Source organism: Rhea pennata, chromosome 15 (genome assembly GCF_028389875.1).
Source record: "Rhea pennata isolate bPtePen1 chromosome 15, bPtePen1.pri, whole genome shotgun sequence".
Lineage (NCBI taxonomy): Eukaryota > Metazoa > Chordata > Aves > Rheiformes > Rheidae > Rhea > Rhea pennata.
Window position 1 is genome coordinate 18,672,233 of NC_084677.1, and position 23,066 is coordinate 18,695,298.

General features: G+C 38.1%; 1 protein-coding gene across 2 annotated transcripts; it reads left to right on the forward strand.

The window, feature by feature from the left end:
- The first annotated feature begins 81 nt into the window (after positions 1–81).
- Positions 82–20,934, forward strand: LCMT1 (leucine carboxyl methyltransferase 1). Of its 2 annotated transcripts, none has more exons than XM_062588160.1 (11): positions 82–205; positions 1,330–1,421; positions 2,014–2,135; positions 3,546–3,622; positions 4,326–4,387; positions 12,594–12,696; positions 14,653–14,773; positions 15,413–15,514; positions 15,913–16,004; positions 18,283–18,404; positions 20,044–20,934. In XM_062588160.1, the coding sequence occupies exons 1-11, from the start codon at positions 108–110 to the stop codon at positions 20,064–20,066; spliced, it is 1,014 nt and encodes a 337-aa protein (XP_062444144.1). In that variant the 5' UTR covers positions 82–107; the 3' UTR covers positions 20,067–20,934. The 2 variants fall into 2 exon arrangements, with proteins under 2 accessions (XP_062444144.1, XP_062444145.1); XM_062588161.1 differs by having other exon boundaries at positions 18,283–18,380.
- Positions 20,935–23,066: the final 2,132 nt, after the last annotated feature.

Below are 23,066 nucleotides of genomic sequence, written 5' to 3' on the forward strand. Positions count from 1 at the left end.
GACCAAGCGTGAGGCGCCCGCCGTGCGGGCACCGCCCAATGGGAGGTGTTGGGGGCGGGCCCCCGCGGCCGGCGCGCTCCCCGGCTCGGCCGTCGCCCGCGCCCTCGATGGCGGCCGCTGCCCGCGAGCACCTGCCCGCCGCCGGCCTCGACGAGGCGGACGAGGCCGTCCGGGGCACCTGCGAGGACGCGTCCGTCTGCAAACGGTAGCGGCGCCCCGTGGGGAGCCGGCGCCGAGCCGCTCCCGCGGCGCTGGGCGGGGAGGACGAGGGGCGGGGGAAGGGGAGCCCGCCGGCTGCGCGGGCCGCGCCTCGGCGGGGTGCGGCGGCCGCCTCGGGCTCTCCCGCCGGTTTGACTGTCACGGGTGAGCGCGTGCCTCGGCGACTGAGCGGCTCTCAGGGCCTGCTGGCCGCGGACGGACGGGGTAAAGCTGCGTACAAGCAGTTTTATTTGGAAGAGTGAACTCCAGGGTGTCCTGAGAATTTCTGCCCTGAAGAGGTGGTGGAGTGTTTGCTTTGACGTTATCCTTCTCTGAATCTAGTAGCTTCAGCCCTCTGGTTTGCCATAAACTTCTCAAACCCTAGTGTTTTCAATTTAGAATTTAGCTATAAAATTGTATGCGTTGAGAGCTAGAGTTATAGTGGAAATCTGATATTTCAGTGATGTCCTGTCTCAGGAAAATCTCTTTGTTGTTTTTCAGAATTCTTTACATTGTATTTCCTGGAGGATGTATGCTTGTGGGGGGTGATGAATTTTGTTGCCCTGTTATACATGGGCATGAATTTAATTTCTGTCATTATTGTTTTTTTTTAATCCATTCCCTTGTTATCACTATAGCAATAACATGGTTTTTTGAGACTTAACCTTCTCAAATCAGCTATAAAGCTAGTAATTTCTTGTAAAATAGCATTATGATCTGTGTTAAAGTGATAACTGAAAGCTATGGGATAAGTGACAACAGTTCATGGAGTAATGATGTGTAGAAGTAAAACATGCTTGATGTACAATCTAAGGAACTTCAGATAGTTCCTCTGCTGGATCAAGAAGAAAATATTTGAGATTATGATGAAGTCATCTGTGGAAGTTCCTCAAATAGTGCAGAGGCTATTAAAATATGTTTGTTTAATATGGCAACAGCTGGAATTTTAACTAGGTTTATGTAATTGTAACTTATGAATTGAAATAGTTCCTCGTGTTCAACAAGATTTTAAAATCTTGGCTTTATATAGAGACAGATTGGAGAGTGACCTTTTCAGCTTATATATCTTTGAGTAAATCTTGATGGCCTTATTTCATAATTCTTCTTATTTTTTTTCCCCTCTGCTTTCAGATTTGCTGTAAGTGTTGGCTACTGGAAGGACCCTTACATCCAGTATTTTGTGAGGCAAGCCAAAGAAAGAAAAGCACCTGAAATCAATAGAGGCAAGTCAGCATGTGAATGTGGATAAAGATAATGCAAACATATTCTTAACCAGTCTTGAAGAGCAGCTGACAAAGCTTCCACCTACCGGATATTAGGACTATGGAAGTGTGTAAAAGAATAATAGAAATACTCTTCACAGTGGCAATTACATACTGTATCTGATCTTTTAAATATTATCATTTTAATCAAGAATCTTGTCCTTTCAACCTGTTGAGTGGAGAGTCTCTATTTCTCAGTTAATGGACAGTAATCTCTACAAAGCAGTCAAAAATGTTGATTTGACCCGGGACAGCAGAATATGTGCCAGCTCTGGCCTCTGCAGTTTTTAAGTGTCTAGAATTAATCTGGTCTAGTCAAGGTGAAACTCCACTAAAACTTTATTTACCTAAGAAACCACATTTTTCAGTGCACCAGATTTTGTTATTAATTAAAAACAACCACTTTAGATATCTTAAAATGTATTGTTCCTTCCAGGAAACACATTTTTTGATAGACAAGGAGTTCACGAAGTTACATAAAAATCTCAGTATATGTTAATCCGTCAATATTATACTAAAATAATAATTTTAAAACATAAACATTTTTCAACAGGCTATTATGCTCGTGTTCATGGAGTCACTTATTTGCTTAAGGCTTTTCTAAAGAAGACAGAATGCAACTGTCAAATTGTTAATCTTGGTGCTGGCATGGATACTCTGTTCTGGAGATTAAAGGTAATGATAGCTGAGAGTAATGATCCCAGATAGAGATTGGTGTAGCTCTCTGAAGCACTCTTCTGTGAGGGCGTATCTGTGCTGTATTCTATAGTACAATGCGGACATGTGCAGCTAGCCCAAGTAGTGTGGCAGATTGTCCAGGCTGAACTCTGACTCAGCTTGCTTAGAATTTGTTTAGGCATCTTTAAACTGCAGTGCCAGATGAGATGATGTTTTCACTGGATTTTCACAATATGTGGCATGAAGGTGACCTCTAGTGGGCTTCGAGGAGCAGGGCTTGAACTTCACATTAACCTCTGAAGTTTAGGTTCTCACTTCTTAAATCCTATATCATTAAAACAGAAGTGAGATGCCAATATACAGGGTTGTACCAACCCTATTTACCAGTTTCCGAGTTATTGCTGTGTAATTCACAATAATTCAGACTCTAATACCAGAATGATGATATTCTGAGTAAATCCATCTCTAAAGCATCTTTGCTTCTCAAAAGCATATACTTTGTAAATTTATTTCTGGAAGAAACTCCAAAGAAGCTAGTTTCATTTTTCTTGGTCACACATTATTATGTTACAGTCAATGGAAGAGAAATAGATAACTAATTTTTTTTGTGACATGAAGTTTTCACCTTACCTGCATTTCTATGAAAACTATGTCAACAGACAGTTTTATTAAAATTCCTGTAATGGAGATTTTAAGTTAGTGGGGCCTTTAATTCCAACTCTTTTTTTTTTTGTTGTTGTTGTTGTAAATAGCAGATGTAGTATGATTAAAGTAAAGAAGATAGGACTTGGTTAATCTTACACTACAATGTTCTGACTACTGATTTAAACTACTGTTCAGAAGTGCATTAGATTGACAAGCTGGAACTTGCAGTACATAATCATGAAAGGATTGCAGCACAGAGAGAGACTTTGCATAGCTTAGCTTATCAAGGTGTCAAAGCATGCATGACAGTATGAAATGAAGGGATTTTCCGCTTTTTCGTAATAGAAATATGGATGTTCTTATAGTCCGGCTGTCAGTTTGATCGCCAATTGTAGAATTTAGTCAACCTGTACAAGATGTTTCTCATTCATTTTGTAGAGTATACTGGAAATGTGTGGCTATATGTAATAATTGTTCTCTGTTACTGTGCTTTTTAAAATTCTGATAGTATATTGTTGGAACTTACGTTTCAGTGATCTCACCTCTAGGACTGCCATGTAGCATAAGAAGTTAAGTTTTTCTTCATGGGGACATGTTAGTATCTCTTGACTTTTTAAGCTGGGAGACATGAAGGTATACTAACTATTAGGAATGCTGAAGTAAATGAACCCAAAACCTCTTGGAGCATAAAGGTATGCGTTTTTCTCATATGCAAGTGAAGCTTGAATGTCCCTAATGCTAAACTCTTACTCCATTTCTCAGGATGAAAATCTTCTCCCTATAAAATATTTTGAAGTGGATTTTCCAATGATAGTTGCAAGAAAAATACATAGTATCAAGTAAGTATTATTGCTTGTGTTTTGCTATACAAAACTGGATTTATTTCAGCAGGATGTCATGAATTACAAGCTGTGGATATTAATTTTTACATTTCCCTCTGAGAAACAATTTATGCTCTAGGATTTGGAATAAAGCTTTGATTATACAGGCAAGTCCAGCCACTGTTCCAAATTGTAGAAGTTATGTGGAAGCTTTAGAGAGGGGGAGGCAGATGTTACTTTTGAGTGAGAGAAATATAAGGAACAGGGGAATCCTCAAGATGATTAGAGGCAATTAACTCTGCTGCTTCTACTGCTAAAGATGGCAATAAATTCCCAGACTTGCATGTTGAAATAGAGGATAACTGATACTTTATATGAATATTCTTTTTCAGTGAATATATTAAGGCTTATGGAAAACATCTGCAGAGAGTGTACTTCTTTTGAGAGATTGGCTCAACTTAAGTCGTTGAGGTTTTGTTTGTTGGCTTCCTTTTGAGGGGGCAGAGCAAGAGAGGGCAGATTTGTTGTATCCTCACTTATAAAAGGCAACTACATTACTAAGTCTAACTTGCAAACATTTTTATTTCCAGTAGATGGCATACATATTCTCTTGTCCATATATATATACACACACACATATATATATATGTATGTATGTATATTTAAACACATAGTTACACAGGCTTAACTGCTCAAAGATACTTTTTCCTTCTTCCCACAGATCAAAACCTCCCCTGTCAAAACCAATTATGGAATCCCATTCAGGGGAGTCTCTTCTAATAGGTGAGTCATCTTAAAAATAAGTCAGCAATGTGCTGCAGCACTTTAAAAACTTTTCTGATCACTTTGTTCTGCTATGTGGGCAGGCTTTTAATTTTGAAGAACTGTGTGGACAGAGATTTAAGACAGAAAATAGGCTTTTTTTCTTTTAATATCCTGTCCTTTTGCTTCTGTGTCATATTAGAAATATTTTTTCTTGAAGGGATTTTGTTCTGCCCTGCAATCTTTTATTTTTTTTCCTCTTTTTGTAGTTTAACTTGTGTTTTCTCCTCCCTCACAGAGGAAGAAGAATGCTACTGAGGTTCATACTTGATTAAAAAAACCCAATCTATTGATTATTTTTACCAGTCTTTTTTTCTAAGACCACAAGTCTTTACATTTGGCAGAGTCTGCACAGTAGAAAAAGTTTGCACAATCTATTCTCAGAAATCAGTGCCATTTCTTAACATTTTATACCCGAATTTTAGTTTTTGGAGTTTTGCTTTCATGAGGGCACCTTTATAATCAACCAAAAATACTCCTGCCTGCAGCAAGATACCAGTTATCCCAAATTGTGTTTAAACGAGGATGTTATACTTAGAAGCTGTGGTTTGATAGTACTCTGTCTTGGCTTACTGGATCATTGTTTTTGTGTCAAGATTATAATTCAAAAAACTATTTACTTGTGAAACAATTGTGTTCTGCTCAGTAGTGCTCTCAGTGCCTGAATAGAAGATATTGTAATAGTAGCTCTTCTGGACCCTTCAGGAGGAACAGTAATTATCTGTATCTAAGATACCAACTAATTTCTGTTCACAGATGTGGCCCTAAAACAGAGCTGAAGTAGTCCTGTGTTTCCTGATATAATTCTATTGGTGCTATTTATATGCGCAATTCTATCTAAGGGTTTTGGTCTAGAAAAAGCTGCCTATACAATGAGTGAGAAGGAGTGTCCATACTGCCAGAGGGAAGATGTAGGTGAGCTTTACCCAAGGCTCTCTTAGTGCCTGAACTTGGACCAAAGTTCTACCACATACTGATTAGATTGCGCATGTTTATGCGTATTAAGCACATTTTATTGCTGCTTATTTAAGGGTTTTATCCTTTAGTTACCAACCTTGTACGTTGGTTGCCATTTGAACAGCAGAATTCTCCACTGTTAATTTAGATCTCAAAAGATGAAAATTCAGTGACCCATCTCAGAAAAAGGGTTTCTATGTACCACTGTGTTCCAGGTAAGAGACCTTTCTATGACAGTATGATACAATGAGATAGTCAGCATAAGCATTCTTAAAAAATCATTAATACAAAGTCCATTAGAGGCAATTCATAGTATTTGCTTTATTGAACAGCTTAAATCTGTCTAGTACAGCAGAATAACAATAAAGTTATTGTTGTTAAAAGTGTAGTAATACTGTATTGTAGTTAAAAGCTACTAATTAAAAAGTGAAAGCAGTCAGCTGCGATTATTATATCATTGTTGGATGTATTTGAGTGGTTTATTTCTCTAAACTAATTGCTCATTCTTTTTCAGTGCTGGGTTTTAAAAGCTTTAGAGCAGCTTTTTATCCCAGCCAAGCTGGATGAGTCCTACCACACTGAGATTGTTGGTGTGTAGCATAATGTTCAAATACTTGGAGATGATGAAAGTCTTGTAAAATGCTAGTTTTAACTGACAATTAATAACCACTGATGAGTTTGAGTGAATTCTGTGTTGGAATCTCTCTTTGAAGGACGTATCAGTGAAGTGGCCTCATATGGAAGGGCCAGTAGAAGAGGCTGTGGAGTAAACAGACAAGTTGAGCAGTCAGATGAATATTGTGTGGTCCTAGAGATTTCTTAGAGTTCTAAAGGAACTTGAAAATGAAGTAGCTCAACTCCTAACTGGTATATACCCTCTCATTTTAAAACTGTCTTAGTACCTGAGAACTGGAAGGTGGCGGCTGACTCAAATGGGCTCCAGGAGAAATCCAGGGAACTACAAGCCAGTAGGACTGATGTCTCTACTGGACAAATTAGTAGACATTCTAACAGACAGACTTAGTGGAACACATGAATAATATAATGTATTGAGAGAGTCAACATGGCTTTTGTAAAGGTAAGTTATGCCTCACAAACTTATTGGAGTTCTCTGTAGGAGTCAACAGACATTTTGGACAAAGACATCCAGTTAATACAGAGCTTGAATTTCTGAAAGTCTTTTGAATGAGTCTGTCATCAAAGGTTCCCAAAGAAATTAAGTTGCTGTTGGGGTGGAGGGAAAGGAATGGTTTTCACGTGGATAAAGAAATGGGGATGAAAGGTAGACATATGTGGTTAATTTTTGTTGTGGAAGGGGATGGAGATCTGTGCTCAGGGATAAGTTTTTCAGAACTAAAATGATTAGGAAAATAGAGGTGGCAGCTTGTAGGTAAAGTGTACCACACTTTAGAGTGGTAAAGAAATGTAGAAGAATCTTACTAAACTTGGTGATTAATTCAGTGCAGATAAAGTGATGCACAGGAGGTGAAAAACTGTGCGCCTCACATGTGAAATGATAGGCTGCTGGCTGTTTGTTTCTGCCCAGTTACAAGATTGTGGGATTATAATAGATACATGAAAACATCAGCTTGTTGATGTAACGGTCCAGTATCCAAATCAAAGAACTCTTACTAAAAGATTAGAAAAAAGGTATCACTGATGGTAGTACATGCTTACCCTCTCTTTTCTTTTCCCTAGATAGCTGCTATTGGCCTTTGAGAATTAGGATGCCATACTAGGTAGATCTTTGGTCTGACCTGATACAGCTATTAGAATAGTTTTAATGTCAAACTTCTGGGAATGCTGGCTGTCATGGGGATTGTAATATGGCATAATGAAGCAGCATTTCCAGAAGATAGTGCAGTGTTACTCATTCTTGTCTTTTTTTTTTATCCTAAATCTGTTCTACACTGTCTTTCTTGTATATCAGGAATAATCTGTGTATGTACTTTGGAATTTCTTACTTGAGTTGATGTAATATCCCTTGACATGACTCTTGTTCTCTTGCTGCTTTTTTTTTCATGCTAAATGGCTTCGTTTCGTGGAACTAGTGCTAAAAGACAACTTTCTTGGCTTCAGGGGAACATCTGCTTTCTACTTGCCCTTTAGAGAAAGAAATGACAGCATGGCTTGCAATTCAAGTACAGATATTTGTGGACTCCTTGCCCTTAAATGCAGCAAGATGACACTTGCCATTGAACAGCTTTGTTTCATTGGGAATGTTAGCTCTCCAGGGAAGAGCGGTGGAGTCATGCAGTCATTTGACATTGCTATGACAATATCAAGTTAATTTTTTTTTCAAAGTCCAGTGATGTGTCTGCTTTATAATGAAATCACTAGTATCAGGAAGATAGTACTCCACCTTTGCTACATTGCAGGTGCAAATTACATTTTCATGAACTATTGCCTTTCTGTGCAGCTTGGTGATCCACACTTTCTGGCTCTTGCTGGTCCAGTTTTGGGAGCTGGTTACTTAGCTTCCTCCTTTCTGCGTTTCCAAACTTGTTTGTGACCTGATAAAGAGGTCAGAAATGTTCGTGTCTTGGTGAACTGCATGCCTTGCATTAGGGAGCATCCTGTACTTACAAGATGGACTGAATTTCTTTGTATTTTAATCTATACCTTGCTCTGATGTTGTAGTTGCAAACTGAGTGAAGCCAGTACTGTGTTATGACTGAGAGCCTATAGAATAGGTTACATGGACCAATTGCTTGTAAAGGTGCCAAAGATACCTCAGAATAAATCTTAATGAAAGCACTTTGAATGAATAGTATCCTATCTGCTTTCTGTTAGAAAACCTCTAGGAAAGTGTTACACTAATCTAGGAACAGAGTGAGAGAAGAAAACTCTTAATTCTTATAGCAGAGTTATTACTGTGCTTCAGGCATCAATGATTCTGTAATGCTTCTTCAATACACCAATTAACACAGGGAGTAAGTGCCTGAGGGCCACCACAAAAACTAAACATTCATTTGCTGGTGTAACAGTTAGCATGTTTCTATGAAAGGAAACTTTATTGCAGTTAGGTCAAAAGGCAACTATAAGCAACACTTAATACCTTTCAGTTACTGTAATGACATCAAAATTCAAACCACTTGGATTATTAGTTCCTTGCCAAAATCACAGAAAGTACACCACATACATGATCAGAGCAAAAAAATTCTCTATTGTATTATGCCTAAATGATGGGAGTATGCCATTACGCTGAAAGGAGTCTTTGTGTTTAGGAGATGTGGAGGGTGGTTTTCTTTCTCTCCTTCCCTCTTCCTTCCCTGGTAATTCTCAAATGAAATATGAATCTGGTAATTCTAAATCCTTTATTTCATACATGTTTAAGTGATAAACATTGTACAAAACTGAATAGGCTCAGTCTAAGCATCACAAAGAAAACCATAAGGTAGCTCTGTGCTCTAAAAAAAGAACATCAGGATTAATCAACTGTGCTAAAGTCATGATGAAATACTGGCCTCTGGAGGAGAATTAGTGTTTAAAATATGAGATTTTTTCAATGGATTAGTTCATCAAAGGTTGGCTATCTCAGCATTAGGACAGCTGGCCCGAGTCCCAACAGGGCAGCCCTATTTACTTGAAAGCTGTCAAGAGAGTCGAGCTTATAAACAAGACAACAGAAAAGTTATTCATAAAGTAAACCTCTTCAAATAAGTAATTTGGTTTCTGAGTGCAGTTTCTCTTCTAGCACAGAGTGCACATTCACAGTGTGATCATGTAATAGGGAAGCTTTTTCCATTTTTAAACAGCTTTTCCTTGTGCATGGTCTTGCTGAATTGCCTTGTACGTTAGTGCAGTGTGGGTGTGTTGTCCTCTGGCCCGGTACAAGGATGGAAAGCAGCAGCCGCAGAGCTCCTGCCAGAGGGCTGGTGGAGCAGGGTAGGGTTCCTGTCTATGGGGATGTCACTTTGACAGATGCCTTTGGAAGAGTAAGATTACAATGAGAGTGGTTTTTTAACATAAAGAAAAAACAAAAATATAAAAATGGATTCCATTAAATGAAATTTCTTGTTCATAATAAGAAATCTGTGAAGACAATGTGGCTGCATTACCAAGCTGAAGTTCACTTTTTCTTTTGAGCTGCTCTGTAGGTTATGTTTTAAAATACATTTGTACCAATACTGCTCCATCAAGATGGAAGTATATCTTTCAAATTTTCATATTTAGAGCATTAAACAATGCAGTAGAGTTGAAATTGGTGCCAAAGACCGCGAGCTAGCATTGCATTATTTTCTGGGGTGTTTTTGCCTTCAGGCTTGGAACAACGATTCCAGCTATTATCCGCTACCTTTGCCTTGCATTAAGTGCATTTCTGCTATCTAAATGTGATCTGATGGAGCAGTTGTCAGTCTGATGTAAAAATCTGAAGTTATTTGCCTAATAAAGCCTGATCTTTTCATCCCTTTGAGTTTATATAGAAAAGGATATTTTATGTCATATATAGGCCAAAGGTGGAAGCTGGCAGAAAATCTTACAAGGAGTTTTAGAGGAGGCTAGCTTAAACTGTTATCTTACTACTTTTTCTTTTGCCTCTATTTGCAATTAAAAATTGTTTTGTGGAAGTTTCATATTCTTACCTAGGATTTGCTCTAAGGTAGAAGTATTGTTTGTAAATGTTGATATATATCAAATTAGGGAGATATTTAATGAGATGCCCTCAGGTATGTTTAAAATGTACATTTTTTAACAAATATATCAGCTTATGTGCCTTAATTTTCATCTGTGGTTGTTTGCCAGCCACCATCAGTGGAGGGCAAAGGAGAATTTGCAGGAAGCTGTGGGGAGGAACAAGTATGTTCTATCTGAATGGACAAAAGAGAATCAGGTGGCCCAAGTACTGGAAATGGAAGTAAAGTAATTGCATTTGGAGTAAGGCTTTTGAAGAAAGGAAGAGAATTCATCCTTCCTCAGCTTTCTTGGCCCATTAAAACTTTCTGCTGCGACAGAGTCCTGTGCAATCCTAAAGAAATTCCCAGACCTTAAGTGTGCTTAGATTTAAGGTTTAAAGAATATTTCCACTGGGCCAAATCATCCTTAAAGAAACCTATTCTAGCTTTTTCTAGTAGATAACTTGGAAGTATGGCTGGATGGCTGTTTATTTTCTTTTGTCCCCAACCAACATCTCCAAAAACAATTCTTTATCTCTCTTCCAAGCTACACAGTTTAGCACATAGGGTCACTCAGATCACTTTCTGTGGCTAGACCTTCTCCCACTATATCAAGGCTTAACAGATTTCTGTTTTTTTTCCCCTCCCCCATATGTGTATAGAGGCTGATTAAAAAACAGTTGTTAATTTTGACTGAATTGTTATGATGGAAACTGCACTTCTAGAGAATTCCTAACCTAAAATTTGAGAGCTTCTGCTCCTTCTTGCTCTTCACTGATAGAAATGCTCGAATCATCATGGTGCAAGCAAAAGACATTTACTTCCATCTCTGAAGTGTCTGTGCTGGTTTCATTATGGATCGTGTGAACATTTTTTACAATTAAATTTCTGGTCAAAATTAACATACTAGTGTGTTCAAGTCGATAAATCTGGACAGCAGGCAAATGGTATATAAATACTTTCCTTCCCCCACCTCCCCCTACCAAAAGAAAAAAAAAAGCCTCTAGTGTTCTGCTTGTACCAGTAAGCAATCTTTGTTCAGCCTTTGGATGCCATTATCATGGCCTTGATATAATAACTTAAATAGAAGGGTGTGGGAAGTAATATACCCATTATAGAACACGTACATAGGAAAAACCTTGACTCAAAATGTTGAATCATTTACTGCACAACTTATTTTCTTCCTACAACTTTCTGCATGAACCATTCTGGGTTTTTGTATCTGTTCGGAAATATTGCTAGAAAAGCAGCATTTGCTAGTGACGTGTTCGGAGAGCTGGTCACTTGAAAACTAGATGGAGTTGCATCTTCTAGATTAAGCAGCACTTCAAACAATAACAAATTGCTTTTTCATTTTTTTTCTCCTGAAATGGAAAACCCCTTTCATCCTGTCTCTTCAGCCACTTGGCTTCTCTTTCTTTCTTCACCCAGCTCTTGACATCAACTCCTGCGTTGCCATCTGGAAGCTGTGGCTGTCCGCAGCAGTGCTGCGGGGTTCCAGGTGGAGCAGGCATGTATTCACTGACCACTACAAGGCCACTTTAACTTCTCACTCTGGGATTTTTCCACTGCTTAGTTTACTTATTACTTTTTGTTGGGTCGCATGTCTCACACATGCTGTAGGAGGGGAAAATGAATGTGGTATTCTGTCCTCATGACTTCACTCCAGTAGTACAGCTCTTGAGTTAAAGCTAAAGCATGGATGGAAGAGCAATCTGATTTATTTCCAGACAACTTTACTTTTAACTTTAAGTGGTTTTGATACTATACTTGTAAAATTCTTTCTATGGTGACTGGTCTTATATTTGAATTGGTTGCAACCAAACATCAGAATGCTATTGACAGCAAAATGCTTGTGCTGCTAGTGGCTTCCTTATACTTTTGCTAGTATGAGTCAGTGGCAGAATGCCTTTTGACTTTATTATTAGTTCCTTTTTGTTGGAAAGCATTAATAGGAGCTTGTTGCCTGTTGTATGCCAAGAAAGTATATTTGCTTCTTGAAATACCTTTTCTAAACTTGTGATTCCAAATTTGTAATACTATCACAAGATTTTATGAAAAACCTAAATTATAATTTTTTGAACATATAATCTGTGTCTGATACCTATCTATATTATATAACTGTATGTATTAGTAATTTTTGCTATGTTGTTTCTCTTAAAGTTTTCATAAATTATTGAAGAAGTATGTATAAATATATTGAGTCATCCAAAAAGACTCTAAAAACAATAGAAAAACCCTCTCAAATAACCTCTCTTTCAAGTCTTTGACCCTCACACTTTTTTCTTCTCTCTGCATTCCTTGAAACCATGGTAACAGGTGGGATAACCTATCTGCATTATAGTGGCTGCAGAGTAAAAGATTAGGCTTGTTACAGATTCTGATGCTAATATAGCACAATCCATAAAACATAATGATCTGGTAACAAATATTTGGAGAAGAGTTTGCTGTTAATTGTTGGGTGTAACAAATCAAATGGACTTCGACCTCCTTTGCCCCTGGGTTTTTGTGGTTTTTTTGTTTGCTTTTTAAGCAATTTTATAATTTCCATGTCTCTTATTTGTAACCATTAGTCTCAAAATTTAAATCTGCAGATTCTCACAGCCTAGACTCCAGTCGATATTCCATAATAGGAGGAGATCTGCGTTTCTCATCAGATCTGGAGGAAAAGCTAAAGAAACATAATCTGGATATACAGTAAGGTGTTTTTTGTTTCTTTGAGGGCTTGTGGGAGCAGGCTGTGGAAAGTCAGACTTGGACATACTGTGTCTGCATCCATTTATCATTATGCTATTTCCATGGTTACCTTTTTCTAAGCCCTTTGAGCAGAAGGAATTGTGCAGATACCTCCTGTAGCCTCACTGAAATGAGCAGGCTGTTATTGCAGTTACTGCTTGGTAGTCCAAGCCTGAAACAAAGTTGTTTCTTATGTAGTCCAATCTGCAAAATTAATTTTCATCTTCCTGAAAAGACCAAACATGGTTTCTTGGTCTTAAACTGCTGGAATGAATGAAGTCTGTAGGTGGGTGTTTTGTTTTTTTTGGAGTTTTCTGTGAACATATTTCTAGTGGTTGCTCGTCTTTAGTATATACGGTCCTTACTCACAAGTTAAAGCTATTACTGTAGGTCACGCATTTATTAAGGCCTTCTCTTTTATTCTTAATTTTCATTTGCCCCATAGGGGATGAGTTCCCACAGCAGCCATTCTTTGCGTTAGAAAAAACCTTGTCTCTGAGGAGCTCTGTTTCATGAATTGAACTCTTTTAGAGATTTCTAACTTTTGTCTCATTTGGTTGAAATTTGGCTAGTAGAATCAAAATTTAGAAGAGGGGGGGATGGATGCATAGATGTTTGTATACCCAAAGCATATTCCTGTAGGAAGTTAAGCTAAAACCATTGTGTCATTGCCCCTTTCTGTTGAAAGAAGGATGGCTATTTATTATCCAGTGCATTTTGAGCATCACTGTTTAAAATAGAGATTTTCCCCTTTATATCCAAAAGTCATAAACTGCGCTTTTTCTGAGTGGAATGTTCATTGGTTCAATTGTGTTTTGATAATACTGACTATCTAGTATGTAAATAAGTGACTGTCTTCCATTCCTGTTATTGGTGATATGAGTCAAGATTTCTAGGAGCCTAGCTGGTAAAATGAAGACTAATTCTGTCTGTTAAATTATTTCAGAGTTTTATCTTTGCGGTTAGTTTCTATTGCCTTAAAACTTGTCTATTACCTTAGACTTTTGGTAAAACAATTGTTATGGAGTCCTGAGAACTTAACACTGGAATCTAGTATCTGGGATTTTATCGTTTAGGCGTCTGAGAGGGGTACAGTGTAAGTTTTTAAGAGTGGATGATGGATGTACCTTTCAAATCTAAGATATATAAATAGCAGCTTTCTGGCTGGGTGGGAGAGAGCATATGGGTAAGCAGAATGCATCAAATTACCATTTAAATCTTTGCACTTCCGTCTTCTGAAATCTCATCTTGCTTGCCTACATTGCCATTTGTAGTTACTTTTTCCTGTATGTTCCAGCAATTAAAAGAAAACTCCTTAATTCACAACAAAGTTAATCGTGTCTTTTTTTGTGGTTGAAGGAAAGAAGCAATGTGCAAACTATAGATTATATTTTGCTAGGTAATACATGAAGTTTTTTTCCTAATACTTGAATAAATATTTTTAATTATAGTTCTTAAGAGCAAACTTTTTTCTATTTTTACTTTATTCATAGTTTTACTGCTGTCTAAAAGAGTTGATTGTGTGTATAGGGTGCAGTTCTTTTCCAAAATGCATTTTAATGTGTACTTTTCATGCTATCAGAGTTCAGAGGGCACTCATAGGGTACAGATTGTTCTGGGTTCATAGCATGGCAGGCTTAAGGGAGATTGTTTCCTAATGTCCCGTTTTGTAATCATAGGAGTTCACTGTGGTTAATTTGGCAACTGCCAGAAAACTTCATTCTAGTCCACCTGATGAAATTATTTAATTCAGCTTTAAATGTCTACTTCATAAAGATGTGGAGTTCTTTTAAAAGAACTTTTGAGCACATGAGATGACTTGCTAATAGTTCTTTACAGATTTTTCTTGTTGTTTTGCTAGAAATACTTCTCTCTCTCTTTTTTTTTTTTTTTTTTTTTTTGTTTTTTGTTTTAAAGATTGCCAACACTCCTGATAGCAGAATGTGTGCTAGTTTACATGACACCACAGCAATCTGCAAATCTTTTGAAGTGGGCAGCAAGCACTTTTCCAGTGGCAATGTTTATAAATTATGAGCAGGTAAAACCAAAATGACAATAATGCAGCTCTAAAAATGTCATAAGAATTGCTTTTGAGACTGAGAGTTGTGCCTGCAAAATAAGAGTAGCTATATCTTTTTCTATAGACAAGGGTTCTGCTGGAGTTCTTTGGTAATGTGTCTTATCTTGTAGATCTCTTAGCTCATCGTGTATATTCATGCAAGGAATACACAGTTATTTTGAAGGATGATTGCTAGGCAATCTTGACCTAAAGGAATTGAGACAATGAATTTCTGAAGAAAACTAAAGTCTTTTAGATAAAACAGAAGTAAAAGAAGTAATGCTCAGTGTTAAATATGAGTTTATAGCATTAGAAGTCTTTGGCAAAGGGGAGCAAAAAATCACTGCAGCATAAATTGAATTTTTTCGTATGGAAGGGAAAAGCTGCTGTGGGGGAACTAGATAGCTCTAGGAATTAGTAACAGAATCTTCTATATTCTAAGTCACTACTAGAGATACAAGCCAAGCTGCTGATAACCTAAAGCAGAGTCATGCTTTGTTATCCTGCACATTTTATAGCGTAGGCAATTAAAGTTTAAACGACTAATGTAACCACTTTCCACTGTGATTACAATCCTTTCAAAAAAGGGAAAACACTTTTTCTCATTCTCTGTCTGAGGTGAATATGACAGATCGATTTGGACAGATCATGATTGAGAACTTACAGAGAAGACAATGTAACCTGGCTGGAGTAGAAGTCTGCAGATCCTTAGACTCTCAGGTAAAGAGCCACAGAGCTGTGGGTGGGTTTGATACTAAACTTAATATGTCTGCAAATTGTAAGGCTCCAAACACTGATGAAGGCAGATTTTGGATGGGGCAGCAGCTGTCTACTGAAAACTTTTTCCATCCACATTATGATCATTGCTTGCTATTAATGCCATGGTTGCTAGATATCACCTAACTTTTGTAATTGTACAAGAACTGCACTAAATCAGAGCACAGCTCCATCTAGCCCACTGCACTCTTAGTGGTTAGAAGCAGATGCTTACAGAAGAGTGTAGAGCTCTTCAATGAACAGGTCAAGTAGATGGCCTACAAAATCCTTGGAGCATAAACTGGTTTCTGATATTCTTTCCTTGAGTCCTCTGAAAACTGTGCTGCTTGTTTATTTTACAGAGGGAACGATTGTTGTCAAATGGCTGGAAAACTGCACATGCCATTGATATGATGAAAGTGTACAGCTTTTTGCCACAGGCTGATGTGAAAAGGTATTGCTGATAGATTGCTTGCAGACAAAAATCACCTTCAGATGCTATTTCTAACATAATTCATGCCAATAAGTAAGATGGGATTGCCTACTGTGTCAGAATGGAGGCTGCATACAGATGCCAGCTAGCTAGGCAGAACGTGGCTGAGTCAAGTTCCTGCAGAATGTTAAGCATAGTGCCTGGAGCAACATTAATGATCCAGAAGGTGTTCTCACTGCAGGAGTAGACTGGCAGTGGTGACTTATTTGGGTGAGATATAAAGCAGCTTTGGGCAGAAGTTTGCAGATGGATGCTACAGAAAAGCTATGTTGAGTTTTTACAGTATTTAAGATGCTTCTTGTGAACATCCAGCCTCCACAGTACTAGGAGAGTACTAGAATACTCAGAACAAGCAGCTGTTTTTCATGTCTCTAAGGGAAGTAACATCAAGGTCTTCACTCTAGATTCTTTGGCCTGGGTAAGACTACTTATCAATTTGCTTTTTTTACCACAAGTGGGTGGAAAATGGCCAATCTTAATGCTCTTTCCCTTCTTCCTTGGCAGAATATTTAGATAACTAACCAAGATAACTAGCCAAGGCAGGGCAGTAATTTAGTGCTATGACCTATTGTTAAGTTAAGAGGTAGAGGTGTCCACAGCAATGGTGCAACTATCTCATTACAGATTGCATCTTCTGTTCATGTTACGTTCATAGACAAGAGAGCTGGGTTTGTAGAGAGAGCTTAGTACATAGAGTATAACTAAAGGCATTAATCATATTTTCAGCCTTCATTAGAAGATAGAAAGCATTGCTTTATTGTTCAGCTCTTATTATGTTGATCTACCCAAGGGAGGTATTTGTTAGTTGAACAGCCAAATGGTTGCTTCACACAAATGAAAACCGATTAAAATAGGCTTCCTGTGGTAATTCATTTTCCGAACGAAGTCCTTGTTTTCATTGTCATCTGTTGGTTTATCTAAAATATGTCTGTGTGTGTGAGGGTTAATTAATTCTACATTGATTTTTAGGTTTTTAGCATTAAAGAAAAACTAAAAAGGGGAGATTTTTTTTTAATGAGTAACTTCCTAGGTATTTAATATGAAGAGTAAATTGCTACGAGTCACCCATTAACTGTTTGAATTAGTCAAAAAACTTACCTTAATCAAAATAAATATTTGCATATGGGGATTTCTCAAACTGAACAAGGAACTGAACAGGTGAGACTGAAAATCACTGATTGTTTAAATAGGAGTGATGACTATGGGATTTTACCATACGGCACTTGTGGAGAAACATGGTTGGTACTCTTTGCAGCATTTTAAACTATTGACATCAGGAACAAGGAGATGAACATGTGTAGTAAGTAGGTTATGTAAATTCTGTCACTCAGTATTAATATGAGGGAAATCCAAACAAATTGTAGAACCAAACAAATCATAGTAAGCCAAGGTGTCCTTACTTTAAAAAGTTTAATTTGGCACATTCCTCCCTCTCTCTAGATTACTTGAATGTCAGAGTGCTTATTTTCCACACTAAACACTTCAAAAGGTGGCTACTGTGGATCAAGAGAGAAGCTGAGGGGCATCAGTTTGTAAATATATCTAAAAAAGGTAGACGGTACTGCAAAAGAACTGTGGGTCAAAGATGTTTTATTAATAGAAAGCATTAAGGACAGCTTGGCTTACTATTATTTGTTTGGTGCAAGGCATTAAAATATCTTACATCAAGAATTCTAGACAGGGACCATCTTTAGAGAAAATTCCTCGGGGCTTATATGTGTCATTTGGTCTGTACTTCATCATGGGATGTTAGGAGCTGCACTGGTCTATGGAAAAAGCCCCATCATTCTTCCAAGGTGTGATATGGACGTTTTGCAGTTGTCTGGAGAAAGTATTATCTTAAACTGTTCCTGTTTTCATTTTCTAAATATTAATCTCCTTTTAGGCTACACTACTGTGTCTACATAAATCCAACGAGACTAGATAGATGTAGTAAGAAGGGTTAGAAAATAAATAAGGATATTCATGAGAAGTTATGCAGATTAATTCTGGAACACAGATTGCATGAATTAGAAGCTGAAAAAATCTTGTGGATCACTATTTCAATACATTGACAACAGAGGCTAAGAATGGTGGTATTTTCATTATGGGCATGTACTTGTATTCATTTACTACAAAGATAACTCTCTGACTCTACTAATTTTTCATATCTTCCAGTCCTCTGGAATAAAGATGTGTATGTTATGAAACTGTACAGAGGCTTCAATTTAAAATCACAATTTTTATTTTGTTCTTACAGAATAGAAGGGCTTGAATTCCTAGATGAAAAGGAACTCTTTGAACAACTAATGCAGCACTACTGTATCTGCTGGGCTTCAAAAGACAGCAGTAATCTGGGTAATGTTCTCCAAGATCTAGAAGGTGACCCTTCATGTTGAAAACTTATGTGGAAAGACTGGGACTATGTACACTAGATGTATGATAGAAGTATCCTGTAGCAGAAGTGGAATCTGCTTCTCTGTTGTTGGGGCTGTGAACACCTCCCATGTGGTGACATGGCTGTTTCTTCCACAGCCTTCTGAGGGTTTGTACAGGTGTCTGAAATGCCCAACTAGAAGCCTGCCCAGTACAGGGCGGTTAGAATCTTTTACACTAAAAGATGCCATGTGAGTTAATTTAGCTGCCTTCTTTATAGTATCCCTGCTAACTGAAAGATCTGTAAATCCTGTGCATATGGAATACCATATAGACATTCAATATATAAAATCAGTGTCCAGACAACAACAAAGTATATTACTTAGTCCAATCTTATCCTTCTGCATTATCCCCATTTACTTCCGTTTAAAAGATTGATGTTTTCCATGCTACCTGTTCCTGGAGGGAAATAATTCTTAAGAATGAAAGGAACATTTAAGAGTTAATTTAAAATCCTGTCTCTCCTAGACTGGAATTTCTTTGGCACAAAGACTTGATAATGCTTTAGGTAATTTTATGTATGATGCTGCTGTTTAAGAAATACTAAAAATCAAGAGTTGTGGTTTGGGTGAAAGATGGATGCCTGCAGCCATTATTTTCAAGAGTTAAAAAGATGACTGTGTTGTATGTAGTTTATCACTGCTTCTGCATGCAATTTCAGGGGCTTAACTGTTTTCAAAAGGCTTCCTGACTGCCAGTTTATATCTTTTTTTCCTTCCTGTTCTCTGCCCTTTCTTTGCTCCTGACAAAGCAATATTCAAGAACAAATTTTATTTACTGTTCCTTACCAAGTATGAATAGATGGAATCTTTGCTAAAATTGTGCATCTGTCTCAGCCAGACTGAGTACTAGAACATCTGACAGCTGATAAAGCTAGATCTACAATGCTGTGGTGCTGCTGCTGTGAGAGAGGTGCTAGCTTGTGGTGTCACCAAAGCTGAGTCCTACAACTTTTATAGTTTTGAGCTGCAGAAATGAAAGACTTTCACTTGATTTGTGATGGCTAAAAAGTGATGCCTGTAATAGAGAATTTATTTCTAGAGGAGCTAAGCCCCAAAAGCTGACCTCTTCACAGTAGTCAATATTCCTGGAATCTCCAGCATTTTACTTTACTAGGAAGGTATTTAGGGTGCTGTGTGTATCGAAGTTGAATGATGCAGCATATCTTAGAAGTCAAAGACAAAAGTCAAAGGAGATAATCAAATGTCTAATGCCTGGTTATGCTTTAATCCAAAGTGCTTACTCTTTATCCTGTGTGATCTTTCCGCCCTCAGTAATGCTATTTTTCCCCAGCTTTCTCTTGTTAATTCCATGGGCAGACCCTTACTTCCTTTAATAGCCATTGTATTGTTTCTTCAACCGTGAATAACTTCATCACTCCTTCACTGTTGCATTGCAGTCAATTGATATAAAAAGTACAATTCACCTTACTTCCTAATTTCTTTGTCTGCTACCAAATCTTACACTTAAGTTTTTATAAATTTCTTAAAGCATCCTTGTCTAACTATTCTAGTAAGTGAGGCATGGGCACTGTAATGATAAACACTTGTTTCTCTTCCTCCTTCCTACTTTCTTTTCCAAATAGGCCTTGCAGGCATCACATTTTAATGTATTTGCTTGCGGGAAGCCATCGGCCCAGAAGCCACAGCTACTGCCTTCTGCTGAAGACGAGATTGAAGAAATGATGGGACTTCTCATGTGCCAACTTCAGTTTGCTCATCTGTGTAAGCAGCGCCAGTGAAAGAAAATGACCAGTGCTGCAGATGCTGGCTCTCCTGTTGGCTTTTGGTAGTTTTATTAAATCTTTTTTGCCCATTGTGAGCAGTTCTTCTGATGCAAGACTCCACTCCCTTTTCTGGATATGTAATGACAGACTTCTATAAGATTATAACAGTAATTCGTGTTTAAAAGCTCACCTTCCTTAGCTTAAAACAAAGTAAAGTGTTCTTGTATTATATTATTTTCCTCTCTTGACTTCCTGTAGTTGTGTAGAATGTATTTGTGACAGGAAGGTGGGAAAACAGTACCGGGCTGCATTATTGGTATCTCTTTGCACTGTGCACAGCTGATAGTGAAGGTTAATCTTTCTGTTCAGGTTTCATTTTTACAAAGTGTCAGCCTGTTGGCTTTCTCCAGGCCTTTACTGTTGTGACAAGGCTGTCACTATATTTGGTCTGTTTTTGTAGGGGAAGGGTGAAATGAAAAGGGGTCTGTGATTCTTAGTGATGTACAAGAAATGGATGACGTTAAAGCAGATTTTCTTTAACTAGAAAGGGCTTAATTTGCCAGTTCAGCACTGGGATTGTAAAGGTAAGAAACATTAATCTATATTTGTGCTGCTTCTGGCAGTATCTTTACACCAGTTTCCTATTCTTTCCCATTAAAAGAAACAACATAGAGGAAAAGCCCTACTCTGTTGTTTGAAATAGAATCTTGCAACCTCTCTATAAGAAAAATAAATGTCTGGTATTTATAATTTGCCCAGTGTGTTACTCATCAGTAATTACCTATTCATATCTGATCTAGTGACTTTATATCATTTGTATCTTACCAAATGCCTCAACAAGAGCATTTTTTTAAAAGCAGTTCCAAGTATATGAAACCATTTTAGTACTGTTGGTGACTCTCCATAGCATAAAAATGCCTGGCTCTGGAAATAGGTATACATGGGTTTGGACTGGAGGCCTAGGGAAGAAGACTACTGAGATTCCAGAAAAGCTAAACAATTCTTAGAAGTGACAGTCATAATTTCAGAGGTACAGAAATAGTAAGAGGAAATGGCCTTCATGTCACTGCTCTCATCTTTTCACAGTAACATGCCAGTTTTAGTCGTTGGTAGCTACAGGGTACCCTGCTGCTATGTTTGTGTCAAGCTGGCTTCTTCAATAAGGCACAGAAATGCACTATGTAGTTAATGCTCTGCTTGTCCATGAAAAGTGTTCACTTAAACTGCCCTCCCCAAAGAGAAGAGGTGGAGGCTTTGTGCAACTGTGAAAGGAACCTTTGCTTCCTAGATAACAATCTCAATGGTATGCTTATGCCTGCACCTTTTATGTGTTTTAGCTTAACTGTGCCCCCTCCTGTTAGGAGGCATATGCAAGCTGTGTTGACCCCTTTCTCTCTGCACATGCTGGAGATCAGAATGGTGTCACTTAGTTGTCTCATTTCTTCCCCTTACCATTGAAATTCCTTCTTGTGCACAGGCTATAGGGTTCGCCACTGGGTGGTTTTCCACTGCAGTTGCCTGCTGTCCATATTGGGAAAGTAGACTTGCTGATGAACCTTTCTGCTTCTTGGAAACAGCGGGCATTAGCCTGCTGCACTTCGAGTCCTGCAGCTTCTGTTTTCTATCTTCTGGTTTCAGTCTTTTGACTTTCATATCTTTTCTTTTTTTTCCATTCCCTCTGTGGAACTGCTCTGTCATATCCTGACATAAACCCAAGGTGTTAAAATTCACCAAGGATCTATGAATCAGTCTTAATTAGACCTTCTCAGAATCCTTCAAACTTACTATCTAGTTAAATGTGGCATCTGTGCCAGTGACCTGGAAAAAGGAAAAAAGCAGCATGTCTCCATCCCAGTCTTTAATATACAGTTTCTCCTGAGTTGACCTGTGTAGCTGTGCAAAAGTAGATACTCAGCAGGCATAAAAAGGGGCTGCATAAGATGCTGTAGTTGATATCACCTTTCTCCTATCCCCTGAACTGGCACCCTACTCCCCATTGACTTTAAATCAAGATGTTGGAGGGAAGGAGAAACAAACCCTTGTGAAAACTGAATAGCAAGTAATTATGATGTAAGGGTATCCAGTCAGTTTTGCCTTTACTTGCTGTTGCTGGTGTTCTTTTCAGCAGCTAAACACAGTACAGGAGCTGTGGAGCACAAGTTACAAAAGCAGTACAGATGGCTGTCAAAGAGGAACAGCAGCAAGCATCTACTTTGCTGCTGTCTACCATTTCAGAAGGTCTGCAGGTCTGCAAGTGAGTATTGGAACCTTTAAGTCAGGACAGCACACTGAAAACTGTCCAATGACAAGAGTGCCAGGGTCACAAGGGCAAGATTATACTGATGTAACTTCGTATGGAAAGCTTAACAGTGCAAAATTATATCCACCGTAACTATCCAGAACATAAAAATTGTGGAAAGATTCCTTATGGAAACATACCTTTGTCCTCCCTCTGTATCTTTCTGGTTTGTTCAGGAGCCAGGGCTGGACACCTGAAAGGGCTTGCTAATTGTGGTGTGGTATTGACAAAACAGTGGGAAGGGTCTCCTCCTAGCCTGAGATATGAGCTTTAGAAAAAGTAGAACACCACCAAAATTTGTCAGATCTACTATTTTGCAGCATTTTTTTTCCTCTCTTGCTATTAATCACTGTAGTTTGGAACAGCAGTTTTATTGTGAATGTGCAGTCCATGAAACCAACCTAAATTTTCATTAAAATATGGGTCTGATTCAACTGATAAAAGCCAAAAATCTAGTAAAAGTTTACTTGTTGGTTCTGCTAATATTGTTTAGTGCTCTGTGAAACTTGACTTATTTCTATCTAAAGGTTGTTACTCAGTTTTACTCATCTGCTGGTCCAGGCCTTGAGCTGTCCAAAAATGG